The 26848-nt window shown below is 46.0% G+C and overlaps 1 protein-coding gene across 8 annotated transcripts in view; it reads right to left on the bottom strand.

Moving 5' to 3' along the window:
* dlg4b (discs, large homolog 4b (Drosophila)) overlaps window positions 1–26291 on the bottom strand; it is a 28300-nt gene extending 2009 nt beyond the window's left edge. The window contains exons 1-16 of one of the 8 annotated variants that reach the window (XM_032583294.1): window positions 26128–26291; window positions 24809–24879; window positions 19232–19345; window positions 13915–13965; window positions 12244–12368; window positions 11115–11284; window positions 5634–5770; window positions 5410–5560; window positions 5044–5273; window positions 4105–4207; window positions 3892–3988; window positions 3409–3585; window positions 3017–3054; window positions 1356–1403; window positions 320–421; window positions 70–242 (exon numbers count right to left, since the gene is read on the bottom strand). In XM_032583294.1, coding sequence (XP_032439185.1) covers window positions 70–242; window positions 320–421; window positions 1356–1403; window positions 3017–3054; window positions 3409–3585; window positions 3892–3988; window positions 4105–4207; window positions 5044–5273; window positions 5410–5560; window positions 5634–5770; window positions 11115–11284; window positions 12244–12368; window positions 13915–13965; window positions 19232–19345; window positions 24809–24879; window positions 26128–26224 — 1884 coding nt within the window. In that variant the 5' untranslated portion in view covers window positions 26225–26291. The other 7 variants (XM_032583298.1, XM_032583295.1, XM_032583299.1 and 4 more) reach the window with 7 other exon arrangements.
* Window positions 26292–26848: the final 557 nt, after the last annotated feature.

Below are 26848 nucleotides of genomic sequence, written 5' to 3'. Positions count from 1 at the left end.
CCAGTGACCTCCAGGTTCAGACCAACCGTCCACCTTCCTGTCTCACCTGCCCCCCCCCCCAGGTCTCACCTGCTCAGCCACCTGCCTGACGCTCTGCACCGACGTCCCGTACAGGTGGTTGTTGTACTGCCCCGCCTCGATGAAGCGGTGGGACTGGATGTCCCGCTCCATCTGTTCCCGTGACGACACAAAGTGGTAGTCCCGCCCGTCCATCTCGTAGTCCCTGCGGGGACGGGTGGTGTCTGTGGGCGGAGACGGGACGTGACATCACAGACTTCCTGTCTGTCAGCGTGATGACATCATCAGGAGGAAGACTTACGGGGAACGCAGGAGCCGAACTTGTCCGGATATTCAGACAGCAGGTCGTCGTTGACCCGGTCTTTGGTCGGACCCAGGATGATGACGGGACGGGCGTAGTCCACTGAGGACAGACGGACAGCGGTTAGGACATGGACCTAAACATCCTTCAGGAACCAGGACTCAATCAGAGGTCAATACAAGGTCAATGGAGGTCAAAGGTCTGCTGAGGAAAAACTAAACCTGAAGGAACCAGGAACCAACGGACCATTGTGTTTATCTGGTGACCTTCAGCAGGTCATGAAGGTCACGGCTCCTCCATGGAGAGTTAGGGTTAGGACCTAACCGTTAGGACCGTCCTCAGGGACGGTGTCCTGCAGGTTTCAGTTCCTCCTCAGCAGGTCAAAGTTCAGCAGCAGCTAATGAGCCATCAGTTGGTCCAGGATGGAGAACCAGAGAACTGGACCAGGTAGGAACCTGGTCAGTTTGTCCCTGCAGGACGGACTGGACACCACGACCTTGGAACAATGATCTGGTTCTCCTGACCTGAACCAGGAAACCTTTCCACTCTGACCTTTTAAAAAAACATTTCCCCTGGGTTTCCTCATAGGAACAGAAATAGATCAGTGAGTCAGAGGAACCTCTGGTTCTGGTTCTGGTCCAGTTATCAGTGAGTAGTGTTGTGATCTGTGTATTTATTTTGAGTTTCCGGTGTCTCTGTGTCTCCATGTTGTTCCGTCTCCCCTTGATTATTACCAGGTGTGTCTCGTTCCCTGATGACCTCCTGTGTATTTAGTGTCACCTGTGTCTCTGGGTCCTTGTCGGGTCCTTGTCCTTGTCTAATGTGTCTCAGTCCGTCGTCTTGTCCGTTCGTTTAGCCTGTCGCTACCTGTGTTGAGCCCTGGTCTCCCGCTCAGCAGTGCTGCCTGGCGTTTGGACTTTGTATTGGATTATTTCACTATTAAACATCATCATTTGCACTTCCACCTGGTTCCACTGCGTCTGCCTCACCACCGGACCTCTTCACAAGTAGGACTAAAGGTTCTGCTGGTACTGACCTTCAATCTGAGTGACGAGTTCATAGCTGTGGATGAAACCGTCTCGACCTGGAACAGAAACAGACGGATGAAAACAGCTGGAGGAGAAGGATGAACGGTTCTGGTTAGAGCTGAGGCCACGGCCCGGTCCAAAGGCCAGTAGAACCTCCCAGCAGAACCTCCTTTAAGGTGTCCAGAACCTTCAACAGAACCACTGACGGGTGTCTTCAGTCATAGAGGAGTTCTGGTCCGGTCACCTCTCTGTTTAGATCACTAAAGGTTCTGTTCGACCCTCTGAAGGTCCCAGTGTTACACTTCAATCAGGCTGAGGTCTGGACTTTGACTAGGCCTTTGCAGGTTCTGTTCTTTGTCAGCCACAGATTGGCTGAACTGATGAACGTTCTGTTGTTGACCCGGTTTGGATGAAGTTTCCAGAGGAGATCCTGGTCCAACCAGAGACTGGAGGGCCTCGAGCAGAACAAGCCCTCATCATCACACCTCCACCACCGTGCTGCAGAGCTTCTGCTGACCTGCAGGCTCTGGTTTCTTCCATCTTGGTTCTGTCCGGCCCGGCCTGTTATGTGCTTTCGGCACATTGTATTTATTTTTGTCTATTTTTTCTCTTGGATCGTTTTGTGTTGACTTTAGTAGTATGATTTTTTTTTGTTGTTTAATATACTTTGGAGTTTGGATAATTCTTTCTTTTTCTAATTTGGTGCTGTTAATTTGTGGCGCTGTTGGACCGCCTATAAATAGGCTGGGTTGCGCCAGGTAAAGGCGACGCCCACTCCCAACAACCACCCAGGATGCGTTCTGACGCGGTGCGCCCGTCTCCAGCCTGCCATACTGTAGTTTTTGTTAGCTGTTTGTTTGGTTGATGTTTTTTTTGTTGTAATTTTGACCTGGTGGGACCGGTTGTCCTGTTTTCGGTTTTTCTTTAACAGTAGTTTCTTTTTTCTTGTAGTCCGGTACTAGCAGGGGCTTCGACGGCCCTGTATAGGGTTGGCCCCCTGCTGTACCGTTTTGTTCTTTTGGATCAGCTCACCAGGTCCAACTTTCTGTTCCTACTTTGGGATTTTTGTTTTCTTTTTTTTCTTTGGGACACGGGGAACCAAGGATTTAATTCTCTTTTCCTCCACAGGGAAATCAAAAGAAGAGGTCAAGAGAGTTTTGAAATAAATCTGACTTTTTGAATCCTCATTTTACCTTCGTGTCCTCAAATATGTTGTGGCCTTTGTGGACGTAACACGGCCCATCGTCTCGTCTCTGGTCTCGTTGTCCCAGAAGTTTTGGCTCTGCTAACCTCAGTCTGGCGGCCATCTTGTTTATAGAGAGAAGAGGTTTTCTCCTTCAACCCTGAGATGTTTGAGATGTTTCTTCTTGTTCTATCTGGAGCCAGATGGACTACAGATGGTCTGAAGGTGACCTTTGACCCTCCCCAGGTTGACAGGCAGCAGTAGCTGCTGCTCTAGGGTCATTGCTGATGTCTTTCCATCCTGGTATTGTGTCAATATGAACATGAAGCTTCATTCTCTCTGACTGCATGATGTTCTGTTTGGTTTCCTCATCAGGCTCAGTTATTAAACGATGATCATTAAATTGGTTCAGTTTCATCTTAACATTTATTATCAGATATTATATCAGAGCTTTGATATCATACAGGTGAAACAGTTGGACTGTACCTTTACTCTTCATGCGGGACCATTCCTTCCTCTCCACCCTGAAACACAAACAGTTAGCAGCTATAGCAGCTAGCTGTAGCAATAGCAGTGACTGTTAGCTGTAGTTATAGCAGTGACTGTTAGCTGTAGTTATAGCAGCTAGCTGTAGCTATAGCAGTGACTGTTAGCTGTAGTTATAGCAGCTAGCTGTAGCTATAGCAGTGACTGTTAGCTGTAGTTATAGCAGCTAGCTGTAGCTATAGCAGTGACTGTTAGCTGTAGTTATAGCAGCTAGCTGTAGCTATAGCAGTGACTGTTAGCTGTAGCTATAGCAACTAGCTGTAGCTATAGCAGCAACCATTACTCTACCGTAGCCGTTAGCTCTACAGCTAGAGGTCAGCAGGTCAACTAGCCTGTGCTTGGAGGGGATGTATCCCAGCTCCTCTAGCTCCCCCTGCTGGTTGAGTCGTCTGGCCTGCCACCACTCCTCGTCTGCGCTGTCCATCACATGGAGAACCTCCCCGAAGTTAAAGTCCAGAGCCTGAGACAGAACGCCGCAGTCCCACTGCTTATCGTAGTCAAACAGGGCTCTGCAACGGAACAGGGGGCAACGGAGGGCAACAGGGGGCAACATCAGCAACGACATGAAGAGCAACACCAGCTCCGCTCCCTGCTCAGATAGGCAACACGGTTGCTAACATGGTGGCTAACATGGTGGCTAACACGGTGACTAACATAGTGACTAACATGGTGGCTAACATGGTGGTTAACATGGTCGCTAACACGGTTGCTAACATGGTGGCTAACATGGTGGCTAACATGGTGGTTAACATGGTCGCTAACACGGTTGCTAACATGGTGGCTAACATGTTAAGGTCAGGTCAGGAGCTCAGTACCTGACGTAGAAGGTGCGGTTGGCTCTCAGGCTGCCTGATGAGCTGTTCATCATTTGCTCTCTCAGGTCGTGGATCTTGGCCTCAAAGCGGCTGTATTCTGGACAGGAAACAGGAAGTAGACCGTGTTGAGCCAATAAACATGCTAATAGCATGTGCTGCTTAGCATGACCTCATTAACACGCTAACAGCTTGTGGTGTGTCTGAGCTCCTCACCCTCTGGTCTGTACTGAGCTACGATGGTCACCGTCTGGCCGGCGTTCTTCAGAGCTGCTGCTGCCTGTTCATGTGTGGCGAACCGCAGGTCCACCCCGTTCACCTGGACAGAGGACAGAGAGGACAGGTGTTAGACGGGTTAGTGGTCAGTACCACTGTCCTACCAGCAGGGGGCTCACTACAGCCTCTGTCTATGAACTGGTCTCAGGTTGAGGACGGTTCCTGCTGAAGGAGGACAGTGGACCGGGTCTCTGTCTGACCCAGAGGTTCTGGTCTGATAACTGTTCAACAGCTGATCTGGTTCTGGTTCTGTTCTCCAATCCAGACTGGACCGGACCTTCCAGAACCAGGTACCCCCCTGATGGAACCGTGACCTGCAGCAGGTGGTTCAGGTAACGGTGTCAGTGGACCCAGAGCTGCTAGCAGGGGAGCTCAAGTCCAGTCCTGGAGAACTGCCATCCTGTAACTTTCAGATGCATCCCTGAATCCAATGAATGTCTCGTTAGCAGGTCTGTTCAGAGCTGATCTGGTCCGTTGGGGTAAGGATGCTTCTAAAAGTTGCAGGATGGTAGATCTCCAGGACTGGACTTGAGCAGCTGAGCAGCCCTGTGCTAGAGGGTCCACAGACCCCCCCTCTTAAAGCAGTACTCACACTCAGGATCTGCCCCCCCTCTCTTAAAGCGGTACTCACACTCAGGATCTCCCCCCCTCTCTTAAAGCGGTACTCACACTCAGGATCTGCCCCCTCCCCCCTCTTAAAGCGGTACTCACACTCAGGATCCCGCCCCCCCCTCTCTCTTAAAGCGGTACTCACACTCAGGATCTGCCCCCTCCCCCCTCTTAAAGCGGTACTCACACTCAGGATCTGCCCACCCCCCCTCTCTCTTAAAGCGGTACTCACACTCAGGATCTGCCCCTCTCTCTTAAAGCGGTACTCACACTCAGGATCTGGTCTCCCTTCCTCAGCTCCCCGCTCAGGTCCGCCGGTCCTCCCGCCAGGATGAAGGAGATGAAGATTCCTTCTCCATCTTCTCCCCCCACGATGTTGAAGCCCAGCCCGGTGGCCCCCCGCTGGATGCCGACGCGCCGCGGCTCCCTGGAGTACTCCTCGTCTCCCATGATGCCGCGGGGCAGCGGTGAGTATCGCCTGGGCGACGGCGGCGCCAGGGCTGCTGGGTAATCACAGAGGTAGTCTGGATCCATGTAGGCTGCAGAGAGAGAGAGAGTCTGAGGACCAGAACCGGTTCTACCTACCGCTGGTGAGGTCCGGCGGGCCAGAACCCGTCCAGAACCGTCTCTACGTACCGCTGGTGAGGTCCGGCGGGCTGTAGCGCTCCCCCTGCTGGCCGAACGGGGCGGTGGGCGTGGCCACCTTCAGGTACACCACCTCCCCGGTGTTCTTCAGCGCCGCCACGGCGTCTTCATGCAGGACGTCCTCCAGAGACATGTGGTTCACCTGCAGGGGGCGCCAGCGTCACTACTGAACACCCGGCCCACCGGGCCTCCAGAACCAGAACCGGTCCACTTACAGCCAGGATCTTATCCCCGATCTGCAACCGGCCGTCCCGATGCGCCGCGCCGCCATCGATGATCTTAGTGACGTAGATGCTGTTGTCTCCGGGAACGTGCTGGTTCCCCACACCGCCTGCGATGCTGAAGCCCAGACCTGGACCCGACCGGAACCGGAACCAGAACCAGGACCGGAGGAAGAGCGGAACCGACCAGAACCAGGTAGAGAGAGAGAAACCAGGTGAGTTATTATTAAAACATTAAAAAATAATAATAAAATATTTCTAAAGAAAACCTTTCCTTTTTTATTTATTTATTTTTTTAAAAAGAGACTGATTAAACTTTATTCACCTTATTCCGAGCCCCCATGAGGCTTTGCGTGATTTATGGGCGCGACTTCCGCCGTAAACCGGAACCCCCATTTGTTTACATGTCAGCAACTCGCTAACTAGCTTTCCACAGAGCTTTTATGCTATAAAATATGTAGAAACTCCAGTTATTACAGCTTACATGTGGCAATATTGTTTTACCGCTAGCTACAGCTAATGCTAGGAGGGATAGCGACCAATAACAGAACTAGCATAGTTAGCTACAACATAATAAAACATCATTTTTATAAACTTAGACAAATAGTGTGAAATTTACTATTTACTAGATGTGTGCCTGGCACCAATATTTGTACTTTTAGTTTAGTTAATATTGTAAAACACTTTATGTGCTAAGTTAAAGGCTAACTTAACGCTCTGTTGTAGTGTGCAGAGTGAAGCGGAGCCGTTGCACTGATTTGAACTCCCCATATGTTCTCATTCAGGAAATAAACTGCCTGATCAACCAGAAACTCGTCTTCATTTAAAAATCTACACAACCAGAGTCGAGGGGTTACTGGGGCCGGCCTGGTACAGTGGAGTGAAGCAGAACCCGGTTACATTTGATTTGTTAGCCGTTAAAGACTCACCTGTTGCTGCCACAGATTAAACTTGGTCTGATTATTAAAGTACAGCCATGAACAGCACATGAACATACTGCTACTTCCGCTGGGCGCCGGTAGTAAGACCCATAATCGTTTCCCCAGTGAGCCTCCCAGGAATCAGGTGGATAATCCAGACCAGAATAATCAAATCAGAGCAGCTCTAACCAGGCTGAGGGGTTTTGTCTGGATGTGTGTTTGTTAGTTTAGTCTCTGTGTTTCCAGGTCAACCCCTGATTGTTTCCAGCTGTTTCCCCTGATTATCCAATATGTGTTTAACCTCACCTGTCTTCCTTTCTCTGCTGTTTCCTTCATCATGTCTTTGTGAAGCTGCCTGAGTTACTGATGGTGTTTAGTTCCTTACCTGTTACCTCTGGTTTCTACCTTTGTTATTAAAACCAGTTTCTCCACCTGAGTCTCAAAGCCTCCATCCTCACCAACAAACCTCATGACTCAGTGTTTCAGATGTTTTTCAGTTTTCTGGACGTTTGTTCCAGATTTATGGTGCACAGAAGCTGAATGTTGCTTCTCCATGTTCTGGTTCTGGATGCAAACCAGAACCAGAACCAGCAGGTTGATCCATCAGCAGCAGATCTATAATGTGTTCAGTGATTAGAAACTAGAGCAGGATTTAAAATCTCTCAGTGAAGGAATGTAGAACTGGATGGTGTAGAACCGGGTGGTGTCTCTATCCTCCTGGTTCTAGTCAGAACCCCAGCAGCAGGTTCTGGACCGTTGGGTTGTCAATCACACCTGTGAAGACGCTGCTGCAGGAATCAAAGCCACTAAAGAGAAACTAAAGCCTGGATGAGTTTCTCTGATCGGAGACTTTAGTTTCTGGTTCTGGAAATGTTCTGCAGCTGCTAGAAGAACCACTGTGGAACCCAAGGGTCAGAGGTCAGCCTGACCTCTAGTTTACAGCTGGAAGAACTGAAGCTGATTATAGATCTATAACTCTAGATCTATAACTCTAGATTAGCGTTTCTCAATGGGGTGGTACTCTGGGGACTCTCAAAGGGCAGCAGGGGGCGCTGCAATTCTTTTGGGGGTCATTTGGTCAAAGGCAAATTTTACACCTTAAATGCTCAACAAAACCAGTTTAGACTTTGAGCAACTTGCTAAAACTGTATTGTGACATTAAAACATGTTTAGCTGCAGATTATCGATGGCAGCTCTTCTTCTCTTCAGTGTCTGTTAGCTTCTCCTGCTAATGTAGCTTCACCATCAGTTCAGCATCTCACCGGCTGATGATTCTGTGATTCACTTGTCTGGTGTCTGATTTTCAAATATTTTATGTTTTATTGAGGATTTTTGTACATATTTTTTAACAGTGCTGTGATCATGTCAAAGCAGCAACTTATAAAGGTCAAAGGTCACATGTGGGGTACCCCAAGGTTCAATCCTAGGACCCCTTTTATTCAATATTTATATGCTCCCACTAGCTCAGGTTATAACAGGAAATAATATTAGCTACCATAACTATGCAGATGACACACAGCTCTACATTACGATGTCACCAGGTGACCTTTGACCCCATCCAATCACTGAACAGATGCTTAGAACAGATAAATGTGTGGATGTGCCAAAACTTTCTCCAGCTGAACAGAAACAAAACTGAAGTTATTAATATTGGACCTAAAGAGGAAAGATCTAGAGTTATAGATCTAGAGTCATAGATCTAGAGTTATAGATCTAGAGTTATAGATCTAGAGTTATAGATCTAGAGTTATAGATCTAGAGCTATAGATCTAGAGTCAATGCACAGCTTCAGTTATTACAACTGAAAACCAGCGATCAGCCTGAAACCTGGGAGTAGTGATGGACTCTGACCTGAACCTCCAGAGCCACATAAAGACAGTTACAAAGTCGGCCTTCTATCACCTGAAGAACATTTCCAGGATTAAAGGACTAATGTCTCAGCCAGATCTAGAGAAACTCATCCATGCCTTCATCTTCAGTCGTATTGATTATTGCAGCAGCGTCTTCACAGGTCTGTCCAACAAATCAATCAAACAGCTGCAGCTGATCCAGAATGCTGCTGCTGGCGTTCTGACTAAAACCAGGAAGATAGAGCACATAACACCAGTTTTAAAGTCCCTCCACTGGCTCCCTGTAGCTCAAAGAATAGACTTTAAAATACTGTTAGTTTATAAATCACTGAACGGCTTAGCACCACAATACATTAAAGATCTGCTGTTGTTGTATCAACCTTCCAGACCTCTCAGGTTCTGGTTCTGGTTCTGCTCTGCATCCCCAGAACCAGAACCAAACGAGGAGAAGCAGCATTCAGCATCTATGCACCACAAATTTGGAACAAACTTCCAGAAAACTGTAAAACAGCTGAAACACTGACTTCTTTTAAATCTAGACTAAAAACCCACCTGTTTAGGATTGTATTTGAAATGTAATCAATTATTGATGTAACTTGACTTAATGTCGTGTTTTGATTATTGATTCTATATTGCATTGTGTTTCTGTGTTTGTAATGATGTAAAGCTCTTTGAAATGCCTGCTGCTGAAATGTGCTATACTAATAAAATTTGATTGATTTGATTGATTGATTGATTGATTGATTGATTGATTGATTGATTGATTGATTGATTATATTAAAAGTGTTTTATTGTCCATCTGGATGCTTCCATGGAAAGACAACGAAATATTGTATGATATCTGATGTAATTACTAAAATCACGTTACCCTCTCTGTGTGTCCCTCTGAAAAATGAACTAAGTTAAATAAAAAAATCCTCCATGGATGATTCCACGATAGTTTATTTTATAGTTATTGGTTCTGTAAGTGATCCGGTATGAAACGGTACCACAGCACTTTTGAATTTTAATCATCAGAATACCAGGATTTTTCCATTGTTTTAAAAGGTTACATCAGTCTGCTGTTCTCCATCGATATGCTTCCTGACCGCCCCGCACCACAGGGGGTAAAAAAACAAACAAAAAAACAACAACAAAACAACGAGCACATGGAGCTAAACTCTGAAACAGCAGAACCAGGATGTAGAACGGAGAACAAACTGGATGAGAATCTGGATCAGAGAATCTGGAGGTGAACAATGAAAAATTAATGAGAGGAAAATCAGTGAAACTCATGATGATGAGGCGGCGAAGATACATGATGAGTGAAGATTACTGGAGGTGAACGTCAATAAAAACGATAAAATAAAACTAAAAATAAAGAAGAAAATAACAATAAACCAGGAGAGAATAAAACTAATCAAAGAAAACTAAATAAAAATGCAAGAATAAACTAAGAAACTAAATTAAATACAGAGAATAAACTGGTATGGCAAGACCTTTAGAGCAATAATTAATACAGAGTATGGCAAGAATAAACAGACACTATTTTCAGATAAAAGGTCAAATAATATTATTGGGTTTGTTGAGAACATATCTAGTACTAAGAAGAAATATATTTTACACACAATAACAGTAATAAGGAACTTATCACTTATTTATGTTTTTAATTAGATTTTATTTTATATATTTATTTCTTCGATATTATATTTTATGTCAGTGTTAATATCATGATGCTGTTCAGAGACTCCATGACACTTTCAGTTTGACTCATTAGGATTTAATTTGATTGATTAAGAATCAGCTTTGTTCTTTGTAATTTCTTCCAGTAAAACTATTAATCTATAAATCAATAGACAGGTCTATTGATAAATATCATCCATGTTTCTGTCCCATATTTATGTGGCATTAAAATTATCTGAAATTATTTTCCACTGAAGCTCTGGTTTACACATTAACACCATGTGGATGAAATTATATGGATGAAACTCTGATGTCCCATTTTCCTGAAGGCAGCACAGATCTGCAGCACCAGAAACACTGAAGAGAAGAAAAGTTATGATTATATGTTTTAATGTTGCAGAGCTCTGTCTTTGGGAAATAGTTTAAAGTTTAAACTATTGCACATCTTTTATTTGGTCATTTTGTACAATATTTAATAACTAACATCAGAAAATGGCTCAGAATATTTTCTCCTCTCTGATTGGCTGCTGATTTTAACTTGAAGGTTCATTCATTTCATAAACGCCTGTAAAATAATTTTTATTCTTGTTGCTTTTTTGTTCTCTGGGAAATTATTTATGATGATAAATACAGAAACAACCATAAAAACCAAAACATCAACAATAGTGATAGTAATATTAGTAAAATAATATTCAGTGCAAAGAAGCCAAGAGATTCTTTGGGGCGGCGAGGAACCAGGATGGTGGATAGGGGGCGCTGTTCCAGAAACGGGTGAGAAACTCTGAGCTAAATCCTCTTTAGGTAAAAACTTTAGTTCAGAGCCTGAATGGGTTCAAAGGTCACCTGGTTTATTTAAAGATCAGCCGGGTCTGGAACCAGAACCTCAGCCAATCAGAACCAGCTAAAGTATCTTAACTGTAGAATCTGTAGAAGGTTCTGTTGGTTCTGTTAGTTCTACTGGTAACACTGGTTCTACTGGTACCGCTGCTTCTACTGGTTCTACTGGTACCACTGGTTCTGCTGGTACCACTGGTTCTGCTCACCTTTGGGTCCCTTCAGCAGCTTGACCTGAGCGATCCGTTCGCTGGGCGGTCGGCGCCGCAGCACGTAGAGTCGGACCACAGGCCCCGCCTCCTTCAGCGCCTCCACAGCCAATGAGTGAGAGACTTCCCGGACGTCCACGTCGTTCACGAACACGATGCTGTCGTTCACCCTGCGGAGGTCGGACCGGGTCAGAACCAGAACCTCACAGCTGCTGTAGAACTTAAACCATGTTGGACAGAACTTGGACCTCCAGCTATCTGAACCGGACCTGCCTGGTACCGATTACTGATCCAGCCAGTCCTGACCCAATCAGAGGTTCTGAACTGAACCAGCTGCAGCTCTCTGGTTCTGGTTCTGCCATCAAACTGGACCGATCAGAATCCTCTGATCTCTGTTGGGTCAAAGATCCAGCAGTAGAAACAGAACCGGTTCTGAGTGGTTCACTAGTTTGGTTCTGCTGGTTCCATAAAGGAGGAAATAAAAAATCCAACAGATTCAACTTCCAACCGATTGAAGGAACGTTGATCCGTTGCTTAGCAACAGCGGTGACTCAGGGGGCGGGGCTTGGAGCGTTTCCATGGGAACGACCAGGAAACATTAAACTGGTTATTATTTTAATCAATAAAATGTTATTAGTATATCACATTTCAGCAGCAAAGCATTTCAAAGAGCTTTACATCATAAACACAGAAACAATGAAATATAGAATCAATAATCAAACACGACATTAAGTCAATAAATGTGTAATTGATTATGTTTCAATTAAATCCTAAACAGTTTATTAGTCGAGTTTCATCATAAAAATTTACCTGTTAATGTTGGTGAATAATTTCACATTAACATTAAATAAAGTAAAATAGTTTTTAGGTTTTATTTATTTTTTGTTTATTATAAAATTTGTTGATGTGCAGAAAGTTTCATGTTAAAATGTTTATTTGATTCTTATTGTTTAAAAACTTTTAAATTAGTTTGGATCAGAACCAACATGTTTATTCTGATTGAGTTCATTCCTAACTTCATACAAATCAATAACAGTATTGATAGGGAATCAAACTGATCAATTCTAATGAATTCCCCTCCCTAAGAGCAGCCATACTGACCCGGACCCGTTCGGGTCAGAACCGGTACCTGAGGCGTCCGTCCTGGGCGGCGGCTCCTCCTGCGATGATCTTGGTGATGAAGATGGACGGGTCGTCTCCGATGTGCGGGTTGTCGGTTCCGCCCGCGATGCTGAAGCCCAGTCCAGAGTTCCCCTGGAGAGAGGGAGAGGTTCTGATGGAGCCGGTTCTGATGGGCCCAACCGGACCTGGTTCTGATGGAACCGGTTCTGATGGAGCCAGTTGGACTCAGTACTGATTGATCCAACTGTGTCTGGCTCTACATGGTTGGTTCTGATGGTTCTACTGGAGTACTGAAGGTCTGTGGACCTGAGGTTCTGTTGAACGGTGTCGGTCTACATGTTTGTTTAGAACCCGACCAGAACCCATCAGAACCCGGCCTCCAGTCTCTGCTTGGTCCAGAGACCATCAGGGAACCAACACCACTGCTGTGGTTCTGCTGAGGTCCAGATCTGATAGAACCGACCATCAGAACCTCCTGAGCTGCTGCTGGTCCAATAGATAAACCATCAGAGGTGATGATGATGATGATGATGATGCAGCAGTTCAGTGATGAAGGCAGTGAACTGATTAGTGCGGCAGTGACTCATGCTGTCAGCAGTCGGCGCCGGTCCAACTGGGCCCGGTTCTGTTTGATCAGCGAGGCGACAGCAGCTAAAGATAACCTGGTTCTAAAAACAGAACCGCTGATGATATTTATGGACCAGAAGGTTCTGGAACAACATAGATCTACGTGGTACAGAATAGAACCAGCTGTTACTGTATAGATGTAGGATCTTTCACTATAGATCTAGATCATCATAGATAGATAGATCTATGTCTATCAATGTGTGTTGTATCATGATGCGTCCTCACTGTCTATCACTAAAAATCTATGTGTATTGCTATAGATCTATGTGTATTAGAAGCTGTTCCTCACCCTCTCCAGTGTGATCTAGGTCTATAGGTATAGATCTAGGTCTATCAGTATAGATCTAGGCCTATCAGTATAGATCTCTGTGTATCAGAAGCTGTTCCTCACCCTCTCCAGTGTGATCTAGGTCTATAGGTATAGATCTAGGTCTATCAGTATAGATCTAGGCCTATCAGTATAGATCTCTGTGTATCAGAAGCTGTTCCTCACCCTCTCCAGAGTGATCTAGGTCTATAGGTATAGATCTATAGATATTAGAAGCTGTTCCTCACCCTCTCCAGAGTGATCTAGGTCTATAGGTATAGATCTATAGATATTAGAAGCTGTTCCTCACCCTCTCCAGAGTGATCTAGGTCTATAGGTATAGATCTATGTATAGTAGAAGCTGTTCCTCACCCTCTCCAGAGTGATCTCGGTGTATAGGTATAGATCTATAGATAGTAGAAGCTGTTCCTCACCCTCTCCAGAGTGATCTAGGTCTGTCAGTATAGATCTATAGATAGTAGAAGCTGTTCCTCACCCTCTCCAGAGTGATCTAGGTCTATAGGTATAGATCTATAGATATTAGAAGCTGTTCCTCACCCTCTCCAGAGTGATCTAGGTCTATAGGTATAGATCTATGTATAGTAGAAGCTGTTCCTCACCCTCTCCAGAGTGATCTCGGTGTATAGGTATAGATCTATAGATAGTAGAAGCTGTTCCTCACCCTCTCCAGAGTGATCTAGGTCTGTCAGTATAGATCTATAGATAGTAGAAGCTGTTCCTCACCCTCTCCAGAGTGATCTCTTCATACTCCAGTTCTCCTTCTGATCCGTTCATCTGGAAAATCAAGCAGAGTGAAATCAGTTGAATCTCTTGCCAGCATCTCTGCTGCCCGTCGCCATGGCAACTCCATGGTAACAGCTGTTGCTGCCTCAGGGGCACTGGTTACCAAGGCGACTGGCTGTAGCCATGGTGACCAGCTCTCTGTCTCACCACGTCTCCAAAACAGGACAGTTACATCACTTCCTGTCACGGTCCAATCAGAGGCCACCGTCCCCTCTACCATGGTACCTTCAGGTCGACCAATCAGACGAGAGGATCCAACCTCAGGACCTCTGGTGGCACCAGCAGGGGGCGACGTCACCACCGACCTACTGGTGGACCGCTGGGGGTCCAAACGGTACCGAGCTGGAAGAAGGTCTGGTCTCCAGAGTGGAACAAAGGTCCAAATCGGTTCACTGGTACCGAACCAGCAGGGATCCTTAAAACCAGAAGGTTCTGAAAACGTCTCTGTTTGGACCCGAGTCCAATAATCAATGGCAGAACTCTGGAGAACTGATCGGCTCTGAGACACAAGCTGGACCAGAACCACCAATCCGTCTGGATCAGAACCAGTAACCCGTCTGGACCAGAATCAGTAACCCGTCTGGATCAGAACCACCAACCCGTCTGGATCAGAACCACCAACCCGTCTGGATCAGAACCACCAATCCGTCTGGATCAGAACCAGTAACCCGTCTGGACCAGAATCAGTAACCCGTCTGGATCAGAACCACCAACCCGTCTGGATCAGAACCACCAGAAGGTCCTCAACCCTCCATCTTCTCCAGCCTGTGGGTCTCAGTAACTCCTCCAGACCTGATTGGTCCCCAGCAGGTCCCGCCCCCTCCCTGAGGACCAATCAGAAGGCAGCAGAGCCCAGTGGACCAATCGGTTCCTACCATCATCCTCTGCCTGTGTCTCTTTGCTCTCCTCACGTTGTTGATGAATCTTCTTCCCATCTTCTTGGCGTACCAAACCGACACAAACATCCCTCCCTGTGTCTCCGTGTCCCGCAGTCTGTCCCACAGTCTGTCCCTCAGGATGTCCCAAACGATGTCTCCTCCTGTCCCTCCTCCTGTCCTTCTGTCCGTCTTCAGGTCGGTTCTTACATAAGGACGGCGATGAAGGATGGATGAATTATTAACCGAGACGCTCAGCTCGATATGGACCGGGTCCTGGACGCGTCAACGAAGAGCGGAGACATGATGGACGGAGGGGACATCGTCCCTCGCTCAGAGAGGAAGAGGAGACGGAGGAGAGTCCTGCAGGAGGAAGAGGAGCAGCGACAGGAGTCCTGCAGAGAGAGAGAGAGAGGCGGTCTCTCTCTCTCTCTCTCTCTTGTTCCTCCCCCCCTCTGAAGGAATCCCCTCCCCTCTGTGATGTCACTCAGCAGGGCGAGCGAGGCAGAGAGAGAGATATTCTCTCTAACAGATTTTAGAAACACACACACATGTTCTGGTTAATAGTGTTGCCATGGTAACAACCCCCCCTCCACTGTCTTTTTTTTTCCAATCTCCCCCCCTTCTGCCGGTCTCAGCGTTACCATGGAGACGGCTGAGCAAAAAGCAGAAGGATGAGAGAGGGAACGGGCGGCCCACGCTACGGAGAGAGAGAGAGAGTGTGTGTGTCTCCCCCAGTGTGTATCAATGTGTGATTACAGCAGCAGCTCTGATCTCAGCATTGTGAATATTAATGAGCAGTAGATCTATAGTAGATCTATAGTAGATCTATAGTAGATCTGACCTCAGAGCTGATCTTCCTCTCCGGATCTGACCAAACATCCACTGTTCCTCATTCCAGGCCCACTGGATCAGAACCACCCACAGCTTCAACTGGACCTTTACCTAAAACCAGAACCAACCACCCAGAGGCCAATGAACCCAATGAACCCAATGAACCCCCATCTCACCGCCTTCCTGCCCCTTCCTGCCCCCTATAGTAACCCAGTTTGCTGCGTTGATCACTTTGCTGTGTTTCTATGTTTCCAGAATCAGATTACTGATCGATAATCAATAATCTGATTCTCATGAGGTTTCCATAACTCCACCCTGTCCTGTAGACCCAGAGTCACATTGGTTTGGTTTAATCACCATCATGTTGTTCTCTAGCGCCTCCTGCTGCTCAGGTGTTTGGTGTTTATTTGTCTCTTTCTTTGGATGCAATGAAACTAATTTGGTTATTATTCTGTATGATGATAATTCAGATTGATTCTGATTCCAACTGAAGGATTAAACATCAGTGATCTGTTGGTACCAACATGTGAAGTGGATCTGATCCACCGTAAGGTCTAAACCAGCTTCTGTCCTCTGGAGGAAGACTGACTGACCGACCGACCGACCGACAGACAGACAGACAGACAGGTCAGGTCAGGTCTGCATGTTTCCAGTTAACATATTTAACTCACTGTTAAAACAATCACTGCTGGTCAGAATCAGCAGGTCGTTTTAATGATTGGTAATCAGTGATCAGCCAGAAAACTAATCGGTTCATCAATACAAAATCAATGAATGAATCAGACGTGAGCAAAGCTAAGAAACGCTGTCAATCAATTATCGCTGCTCCACCTCCTGACTGGCCACCAGGGGGCGAGTCTGAGTGAGGAGGTTTTATACACAAACAGAAACATCAACCAATCAGGAACCAGCAGAGGAATTAAACTGCAGTAACCAGGAACAGCCAGAGAGGGCAGCACTGAGACAGAATATACAGATAAATATAGATTTTATAGATATATAAATATAGATTTGGTAAAATCACCAGACAGAATTAGTTTGTTTCTAAAGCAACAAAAGATCCTGATCAGTCGATTATTGATTTTTATTTAACCAGGATATTTGTGTCAAGATTTGCGGTGAGGGTTGGTGAGGCAGACGCTGTAGACCCAGGTAGGATGAATAACTGATTTTAATAAAGAAAAACACAGTCCAAACAACGGGCAGCACGGCCGAGAGGAAGCCAGGGCTCCACGCCGGTAGCAACCGTTTTACGGCTGGATAACACGGAGGACAGAACGCACATTAGACAATTGCAAGACAAGGACCCAACGAGGAACAAGGAACACAGGTGGAGTTAAATACACGGCAGGTAATCACAGAACGAGACACACCTGGGAACAATCAAGGGGAGACAGGACAACACGGAGACTCAGGACACAGAAAACTCTAAACACACAGGAAACACAGAACATGACAATTTGATTTAATCCCTGTCAAGAAAACTGGCATGGGGTGTGAGATCTTTCCAGGTACACGCAGAAAAGGTGCATAAAGGCCCGAGCAAGAAAAAGCAGCGTTGTGTGTTGATTAAAATAATTAATATAAGTTAAATGTGTGTATGTAATCAGCAGCGTTGTGTGTTGATTAAAATAATTAATATAAGTTAAATGTGTGTATGTAATCAGCAGCGTTGTGTGTTGATTAAAATAATTAATATAAGTTAAATGTGTGTATGTAATCAGTAAAATGGGTAAGAGTAATCACTGAATAACTTTCTGAAATGTACCTCTAACTAATGATCTGTTGTAACAGTAACCACAATGTAATGAATAGGTTTGATGATTTACAATAAGCAAGTAATGTAATTAATTCTTAAATATAATGGCTAAGATGATTTGAAAGGACTTCAAATAATTAATACAAGTTAAATGTGTGTAATGATTTGTAACAAAGAGGAAAAGGGAGATATAGAAAAGAGAAGAGAATGAGGCCGAGTCAACAGGATAGGTGTAGTCCGGCTGGCCAGCAATGTCACAAGTTGGGGAGAAAAAGAACTTTCCATGGGTGTCGGCAACAACAGCAGATGGTCAGGAAATCACGTGGACCAAACTGACGGCATCACGTATAGAAGGTATAAAACAGGACGGAAAAGGGAAACAGGCGTTCTTAGTCCGGCGGCGCTGAAGAAGAGACAACACACAGAAGCAGATTGGGTAACGGATCGCACTTCGGAGCCACGGGGAAGCTCGGACTTCACGCCGCTAAGAAAGGACTGGATCCCACCGCCTCAGCTCTGGCTCTTAATTCGACCGACGGTCTCGTCTCAACCCAACAATCTCAATCTCTGCAACAAGACTTGGAGGAAGGACAAAGACCCCTAAGGGATAAGGAACTGGGTTTTGCAAAAGGATTTGGACCCGTTCCGCTTTGCTTCCTTTCTAAGGAGGACTTTTCACACAAGACAAAGACTTCGACCAAGGAGGCTAGAAATTTCTGTTGCTAAAAGATCCACTACCACCAGGGTGTGAGTTGAATCTGCTCCCTAAAATTCTATCTCAGAACGTGTGACATAAGTTAGGGAAAGGAGGCAGGGTAGTATAATTATACATGTGGATTCTATTACACTGCTTTTAAATTATATACAATTGATTATTGATCTGTATGTCACATATCCCTGCTTAAGCTTGCTTAATAAATTTATACTATAAAATTCTAGTGAGGATGGTGGACATTGGGATTATTTGCGTCATCTAATTATTCTTCATTTCTTTTAATTAAGGTAAAACTAATGTACATGATTCTAGAAAATAGGAGGCTTCGTACTTTCCTTTAGTGAGTGCAAATAATGACCCTGGGACTTATATCCAAGTCACTAAAATTATCTAGTCGGTTCCAAGAGCGAGTTATATTTTAGAAGGCGAGCTACCGTTAACAGAAGTGGTTATTGGGATCATGCAGCTGCGAGGGCTACTCAGCTGATTGTTTCTTAACTGTAAAGGGTCGTAACTTCTGGATCGAAGGTAGTTAGAACTAGACGAGTCGCTTTCGCCACCAGTTTAAACAGATTATCTCTCATAGATCCCTTTTAGGGTAATACCCAGGTCTCAGAGATTTTCCGGACCTGTTAGGCGGAGAACTGGTCGGTAGTCAGCCCAAGGGAGTTGTGATGGAGGGGGCGGAGCTGACTATTGCGCAATAACACACATCCCATATTAATCTAGTTTATATCATTTCTAGTTTAATATGTTGCATAGATTATAAACCTCCTGCCAGCAGTGAAGCTGATCATCTATAATCTATAATCTATCAGGAAGTTAAAATCCTTCAGGATCCAAAACGCTGCAGCAGAGTTCTGATGGAAACCAGAACCAGAACCATCAGAGGTTCTGATCCGATCCAGATGTTCCACCAGAACCCTGCGGTACCAGCCTGCAGGTTCTGCTGATCGGATCCTGATCAGAACATTAGGGTCCATAATGATGTCTCAGTCTGTAGCTCATGAAGCTGCTGCTGCCCCCTGGAGGCCGCTCAGGGACCAGGTGCATTGTGGGTAGTGTGGTACCTACGGTGAGAGCGGCTGTGAATCCGTCCTGGTGGGCGTGGCTCAGCTCGGCGCTGCGGGTCATGTGACCGGGGCTGGGGTCCACGGGCGGCGTCTCGTCGTCATGGTAACGGTACTTCTGCAGAGACAGAACCAGACGGTCAGGTTCTGGTTCGACCCGGGTCAGAGCGGGGAACACGCTAATGGATCAGGCTAACGGTTCAGAACCAGAACCTCAGAACATCAACGATCCAAACCCACAAACCAGAACCAGAACCTGGATTCTGATTGGTCCGTGGTTCCTCTGGGGTCACCTGAGGTCATCCAGTCCTAACTGGACCTACTGACACTTCCCACCAGAACCAGAACCAGCAGAGGGTCCTGGTTCTGGTTCTACACCATCTCAGAGGTTCTGATACCAGCAGGTCTGGTTCTGATGGACCTGGTTTCTCTCACTTCAACAGGTTCTATTAGAGAGTTCTGGAGAACAAGGGGACCGGTCCATTTCTCTGTAGAACCATCAGAACCTCAGCAGGCTAAATCTGTTAGCAGCTAGCATAAAGCCCGTAGCAGTAGAACTTCCTCTGGGTCAGACCAGAACCATCAGAACCTCCTTGGAGTTAATCTGGATCTCAGTGACGATTCTGGTCTGTCAGAACCAAACTGGACCCAGAAAAACAAACTGGTCTGGTGAGGAAGAGGAGGAACCAGATGAAAACTTTAACTGAGCCACAGAGGAGAAACAAAGTGAAAGTAAAGAATGAGACTGGTTACCATGGTAACAGAGACATTCTGAGCCTGGTTGCCTGGTAACTGATGTCACTGAGGGGGCGGAGCCAGAGAACATTCATAAACACAGTGGAGGGTTTATGGATCCTGGAGGACTGGTTCTGACCCGGTTCTGGAGCTGGGCCGGTTCTGGTTCCTGTCCTCTGGGACCAACTGGGAGGACACTGGACCTCCAGCTGCTCCTCTGCTATTAAACCAGCCAGGTTCTGGTTCTGGTTCTGGTTCAGGATCAGGTTCTGGTTTTCCAGTATCCAGAACCAGAGACCTGCATCCATCCTGGGTCGGGTCCACCAGCCGCACTGACCCGGTTCTGCTGTCCAGAGCGGGTCCAGCTGCTCCTCTACACTGAGGTTTACGGTAATGATGCATTCAGGGTCAGACTGGAAACTATCAATCAGTCGAGTTTAATTTGTACAGGAAAATTCAGCAGCAAGTTATTTACATCATAAAAACATAAAAACACAGAGTTATGCAGCATAGAACCAAGTTTGTTCCAGATTTGTGGTGGATAGAAGCTGAATGCTGCTTCTCCTTGTTTGGTTCTGATCCAGATCAGAACCAGAACCTGAGCCTTACAGGTCTGGAAGGTTGAAGCAGCAGATCTTTAATGTGTTGTGGTTCTGATCCGTTCAGTGATTTATAAACTAACAGGATTTAAAGTTTATCCTCTGAGTTACAGGGAGCCAGTGGAGGTTCTGGAGGTTCTGGAGAACTGGGTTTATGTCTCTGTCCTCCTGGTTCTGGTCAGAACTCCAGCAGCAGCGTTCTGGATCAGCTGCAGCTGGAGGATTGATTTGATGTACAGAATCAAAGCGACTGGATGAGCTTCTCTAGATCTCACTGAGATATTAGTCATCTAGATGTTGTTCAGCTGATAGAAGGCGACTTTGTGACTGTCTTTATGTGGCTCTGGAGGGTCAGAGGTCAGAGGTCATCACTACTCCAGGTTTCAGGCTGAAAGCTGGTTTTAGTTGTAACAACTGAAGCTGTGCATTGACTTTAGATCTATATCTATACCTGTAGATCTATAACTCTAGATCTATAACTCTAGATCGTTCCTCTTTAGGTCCAAAAATAATAACTTCAGTTTTGTTTCTGTTCAGCTGGAGAAAGTTTTGGCACATCCACACATTTATCTGTTCTAAGCTTCTGTTCAGTGATTGGATGGGGTCAAAGGTCACCTGGTGACATCGTAATGTAGAGCTGTGTGTCATCTGCATAGTTATGGTAGCTAATATTATTTCCTGTTATAACCTGAGCTAGTGGGACCTTATAGATTTTGAATCAGAGGGTCCTAGGGTTGAACCTTGGGGTACCCCACATGTGACCTTTGACCTCTTTGATGAGACGTTTCCAGTTAAAACAAAGAAATCCCAGTTCTTTAAGTCACACTGGAACCAGTTGAGCACTGAACCATAGAGTCCGACCCGACTCTCCAGTGGGTTCAGTAAAATGATCAGCACTGAGGTCCAACAGAACCAGAACCAGAACCAGCTCTGTGGTTCTCCCACATCAAAGCAGTTGGTTAACATTGTAACAAAACCACCATGTTTGTTTGGTTCTGGATAAATACATTAAATGTATCAAACTGTTTTATAACAGTTTCTGATGTTTCAGTGTTTAAAGCTGATTTTTCAGCATCATGTTGGTTTTAATCTGACCTTAGTGAATAAAAAGGGGCGTGTCCATCGGCGGCGGCGGCGGCGCAGCCAGAGAGGAAGACGCTCACTGTCAGGTCTGTGCAGCAGGAGATTTGATCAAATGTTTAAAACAAGTAAAAAATCAAAGAAAAAACTAAACGGTGATCAAAGTTCGTCTCAGCGCCGCAGATTCTGAGTTTTAGAAACCGGATCAGAGTTTGGACCCAGGAAGCTCCACCCGGTGTGAGGAAACGGTACCGAGGGAAGAAAGACGCTGCGATGGGATCTGGACTTTAGTTTGGTTTCTGGTGGTTTCTGGTGATGTCATTATTTATTCTCATCCTTTTGGGTTTTTGATGTTTTGGATTTTTCATTTTGGATCAGGACTTTGGATTAAAACGGAGAAATATTTCCAGAACTTTGTTTTGTTGTGTGATTATATGGAACTCCTTTGCTGACATTATTCTCTTTTAAAAAGAACAGAAATTTTTGGACATTTAATTATTTAGGTTTTTTATGCTGATATAAACTGAGGGATTTAAATCTAACCTATAATTATTTTTGGTTATTGATCAATTTATTAGAATAAATATTATTATTTCTCAGTATTGTGTTTTTTTTAATAAATCATTGTTGCTAAAAATTAACAAATTTATTATTGAGTGGTTGGATATTTATTTTCTTATCAAATTAAAAGGTGTAACAGATTTAATCTGATTCCTGATCTCCTTCAGTTTATTGTGATTTCTGATTTAAATCAATTTTACATCGTTAGAAAAATATTTTTAAATGTTGAAGCTTTTCAGTAACTTTGCTGATGAACAGGAGGTCAGAGGTCAGAGGTCGGCCTGTAGCTCTGCAGTAGTGATGAGTTTCTGTTTGGATCAGATCAGCAGCAACAGACTTAGTTAAAGAAACGTTCTAGAGTTATAGATCTAGAACATCCAGACAGAACTGAAGCTTCACTGAATTATTATTTATTCCAGGTTTTATAATTTAGAAGTTTAAATTGGGTCATTTTTATAACTAAATGATGTTTCATTTCTTCCTCAGTGACATTTATATAATAATTTAACTTAATTAAATAAATTCAGTCTGATGATCCAGTCTGACCAGAACCGGTCCAGAACTCCAGCTGGTTCTGAACCGATTACTTCAAAAACGATCCAACAAAATAAAATCTAACCGTTATAATGTCAACATGTGGAAGAGAATCTGAAACCAGTGGAACCAGTGGAACCAGTGGAATGGGTCCAACATGTCCTGGAGTTCTGGTCGGATCCAGTTCAGTTCAGAATCTAAAGAACTTTATTATCCCAAAAGATGTTTTAATGTCATAACAGAAGATAAAAGATCAGATCAAACGACTAAAGAAAATAAAAACTAGAATCAGCAGAAACATTAAAGGCCTGATGGGGCCCAAACTGATGGGGCCTAATGTCCTTATATGGAGCTTCCTCCAGTCAGTCACTGAGGTGGAGAGCTACTGGGTCGGAGCCACAGCTTCACTGGGCCAGCCGGACAGAACCAGTACCACTGGACCCAGAACTGGTTCCACCCTCTGACCCAGAACACGGTGAGTCCTGCTGAGGGAACGGACGGAGCGGGAATCGAACAGGATGAACCTCCATCACCACTAGAAACTGTCTGGACCCGGCAGAACCAGAACCAGGTACCGGGTCGGATTGTAGAGGCTGCCACTGCAGAACCGGGTCCACTTGGTTCTGTTGTACCAGAACTGGACTAGAAGCTGGTTCAGGAAAACAAAGACGGACCAGAACCAGATCAGCTGAAACTGGACCAGAACTCCTGGTACCACCAAACAACACGCTGCAGGATTTGGACCAGCTGATGGAGCCAATCAGAACCGACAGAGAGGAAGCAGGAGTTCAGTTTAGTTCTATCTGGTCCGGTTCGGTTCGGTCCGGTCTGCAGGTGCTGAAGGTTTAGATCAGGGGGTCCAAAGTGGGTTCTGGAGGTTCTGGAGGTCCGGCATCCTGCATGTTTTAGTCTCTCCCTGGTTTAACTCACCTGGATCCAACGATGATCATTAGAGGCCTAAGATGAACTTTGACCTGCTGAAAGGTTGTTGGTACCAGCAGGGAGGGAACCAGAACCTGCAGGATGCCGGGCCTCCAGGACCCACTTTGGGCTCCACTGGTTTAAATGGTTGTTACTGGATCCGTTCAGTCTCAGGTTCTGATCCGAGTTCAGCTGGTCGGTACCAGTTTAGTGTGAGACGTGATGCTGATGAACATTAAATGTTTTATTAATTAAAGCAGTTTTTCATTAAACTTATTTACTGGATGACATCATTTCCTTCATGTTTATTACATGGTTATGACATCATCAGGTCTTATTCACACAGATAAATACAACCAACAGGAACCGGACCGGACTCGGCTCGGTTCTGACCAGAACCTTTAACCCGGTTTCCTCTGAGCCATCAGAACCTCTCTGTGATCCAATCCGTCCGGTACCAGACCTGAGGCAGAACCAGCCACATGTTGCTCCAACATCTGGCTCCCTGCTAGCAGCTAGCAACAGCTACATGCTAACGTGGCTACGCTAACACACACACATCGACACACACACACTTTAACATGTGAAGGCAGCACACACACACTGTCTTTGTATCCTTATGAGACCCAAACACATGATGGATCAGAACACGCCTGGTGTGTGTGTTCTCTGTGTTCGTGTGTGTGTGTGTGTGTGTGTGTGTGTGTGTGTGTGTGTGTGTGTGTTCCCTCTCTCTCTCTGTTTTCTCTCGTCCGGCGTTCAGCTCTTACCTTAGTGGTGACAATGCAGAGGCAGTCCATATCCCCCCCACACACACTCACACACTCTCACACACACACATCTCTGCACACACACACACACACACACACCCTCACACACGCCTGCTCTCTCTCTCTCTGTGAGTAAACGCTCGCTCGCCCCTTCTGTCCCTCCGTCTGTCGGCTGAGGAAGATGATGATGAAGAGGAGAACCTCAGAGTGGGGGGGTGAGGGGGACGAGCGACATCCAGTCAGGGTGAGAGAGAGAGAGAGGGTGGGGGTTGGGCTCCTGTTGCCATGGTGTTATGCAGCGGTTGCCGCGGTGATTCTGCTGCAGCTGTTGCTAGGTAACAGAGACAGGTGTTGCTGTGCAGATGGGAGTGATGGAGCTACCTGTGCAGGTGTGTGTGGCCGGCTGGACGTCTGGCTCTCACACACCGTCAGCTCGTAGAACTCCTGGATGTCTGCAACACACACACACACACCCACACACACACACACACAGAAAACACAGTCAGGTTGGACCAATCACAAGCTGGCTCCTCAGTCACATGGTGCAGCAGGTGGGGGCGGATGGGGGACACCTGGTTAGAACCCACTAATACTTGGTTCAGAACCAGTCAGAACCCGGTCAGAACCCGAACCGTCTCCAGGTTATCAGGACGGTTTCTCAGGTGAACCTGAAGCCTCAGCCAATCAGAGCACAGTTAATCCTGAGGTAAAGGGGGCGGAGCCTCCAGTGAAGCAGACTGTCTGTCCTGATGGTCCGGTCGACCCGGTTCTACTGGAACCAGAACATCTGCTCCACCTCCAGCTGCTGTGGTTCTGACCCAAACCAACCTGTTCCCCTCCTGGCCTGTGGGGGCGCTGCACCAAGAACCACTGAAGGAAACGACACAAAAACTCTGAAGACACTGAGAGCAACTTCCTGTTTCACCAGATGGAAACAAGATGGAGGCGTCAGATTTTAGTGTTGGAGGATTTCTCTTTAGTCTTTGGCTAAAGACCAGGAGCCATTTCTGCTGCTAGCGCTAGGCTAACATGTTAGCTTTGGTTATATTTACCCAGAATGCCCTGGGCTGTAGTCCACTTCCTGTTTTTGGAGCGGACTTTGGTCTGCTTGGCGTTCACATTCAAACTGAACCCAGACTGAGGTTTGGAGGACCAGAGGTCAGAGGTCAGTTAGGGTTCACACCTCACCAACTGAACTGGACTTTGACTAGACAGATGGACTGGAGTTGGGTTGAAGTGGACTGAACAGGACTGGATGCATCCTGAGCTGCTGAGGGGCGGAGCTAACCTGGGCTCAGGTGTGATGATGTCATCAATAACCAGGACGTTCAAACAGCGCCACTGCAGGCCAGATGGAGAACTACAGCAGCAGCAGGTCCACTGGAGGTTCTGGACCGGGTCTCTGTGGACCCAGACAGTCCATCAGAGCAGAACAAGTTCTGGTTCTGAAGGTCCGGTTCGTCTGGACCAGATTTTAGTTGAGCGTAGTGCTGCTCCATCTGTCCTTCAGACCTGGACAAGCCTGGGTTCTGATTGGTTCTGATTGGTTCTGATTGGTTCTGCTGTTCCTCCTGGTTCTGTTTGATCCCTCCTTCTTCCTGTTTGAATTTTCCTACATCAGCAAATGTCCTCAAACATGACAGACTGGTTAAACTGGGTGAACTGGTGTGTGTGTGTGTGTGTGTGTGTGTGTGTGTTACCTAGCAGAGCCTGGAACAGGTCACTCTGGAAGATGCTCAGCAGCCTCTCAGCTCGACCTTTGACCCCGTCAGCAGCCTGGGCCTGGCAGGCCTCCATGACCTGCAGAGCGCGCTCCGTATCTGGAGGAGACAGAACCAGACGGTCAGCGGTTCTGATGGGTCTGACCCAGAAACCTCTGAGTCTGTACTGGGTTCTGGTTCTGGTTCTGACCCAGGCAGCTGGGCTCAGTGTGGAGAAACTGGAGGCTTTGCTCTGCAGCAGGAGGTTCTGATGGTTCTGACTGCAGGAAGGTAAATTACTGACCCGGTTTGGATCAGCAGCAGACGGGTCGGTTAGAGGGGAAAACCGCTGACCCGGTTCTGGTTCCGGTTCAGTAACCAGAGCAGGTCGGTCATGTTGCTATGGAGAGAACAGCATCATACTGGGTTAATCCCAGTGATCCCAGTTAGTCTCCAGGGTTCTGGTTCCGGCCCGGTTCTCTTTACTGTGTTTCTGCTTCCAGTTGGGATGAATGTTCCTGTTCTATTCAGATGGATCTATAATCCAGGTTAATCCAGATTAAAACCTGATGATTCTGAACACAATCTGATCAATAGATTATTGATCAGAGCATAATATTGGAACAATATAAACATATTGAATATTAGATAATCATAAACATCCAGCAGCAAAAATAATTAGAACCTTTATAAATAAAATTATTATTATTATTATTATTAT

The sequence above is a fragment of the Xiphophorus hellerii genome, chromosome 14 (assembly GCF_003331165.1).
Source record: "Xiphophorus hellerii strain 12219 chromosome 14, Xiphophorus_hellerii-4.1, whole genome shotgun sequence".
Classification (NCBI taxonomy): domain Eukaryota; kingdom Metazoa; phylum Chordata; class Actinopteri; order Cyprinodontiformes; family Poeciliidae; genus Xiphophorus; species Xiphophorus hellerii.
The sequence above is the reverse complement of the archived record's forward strand: the minus strand, read 5'-3'. Positions and strand labels throughout refer to the sequence as shown.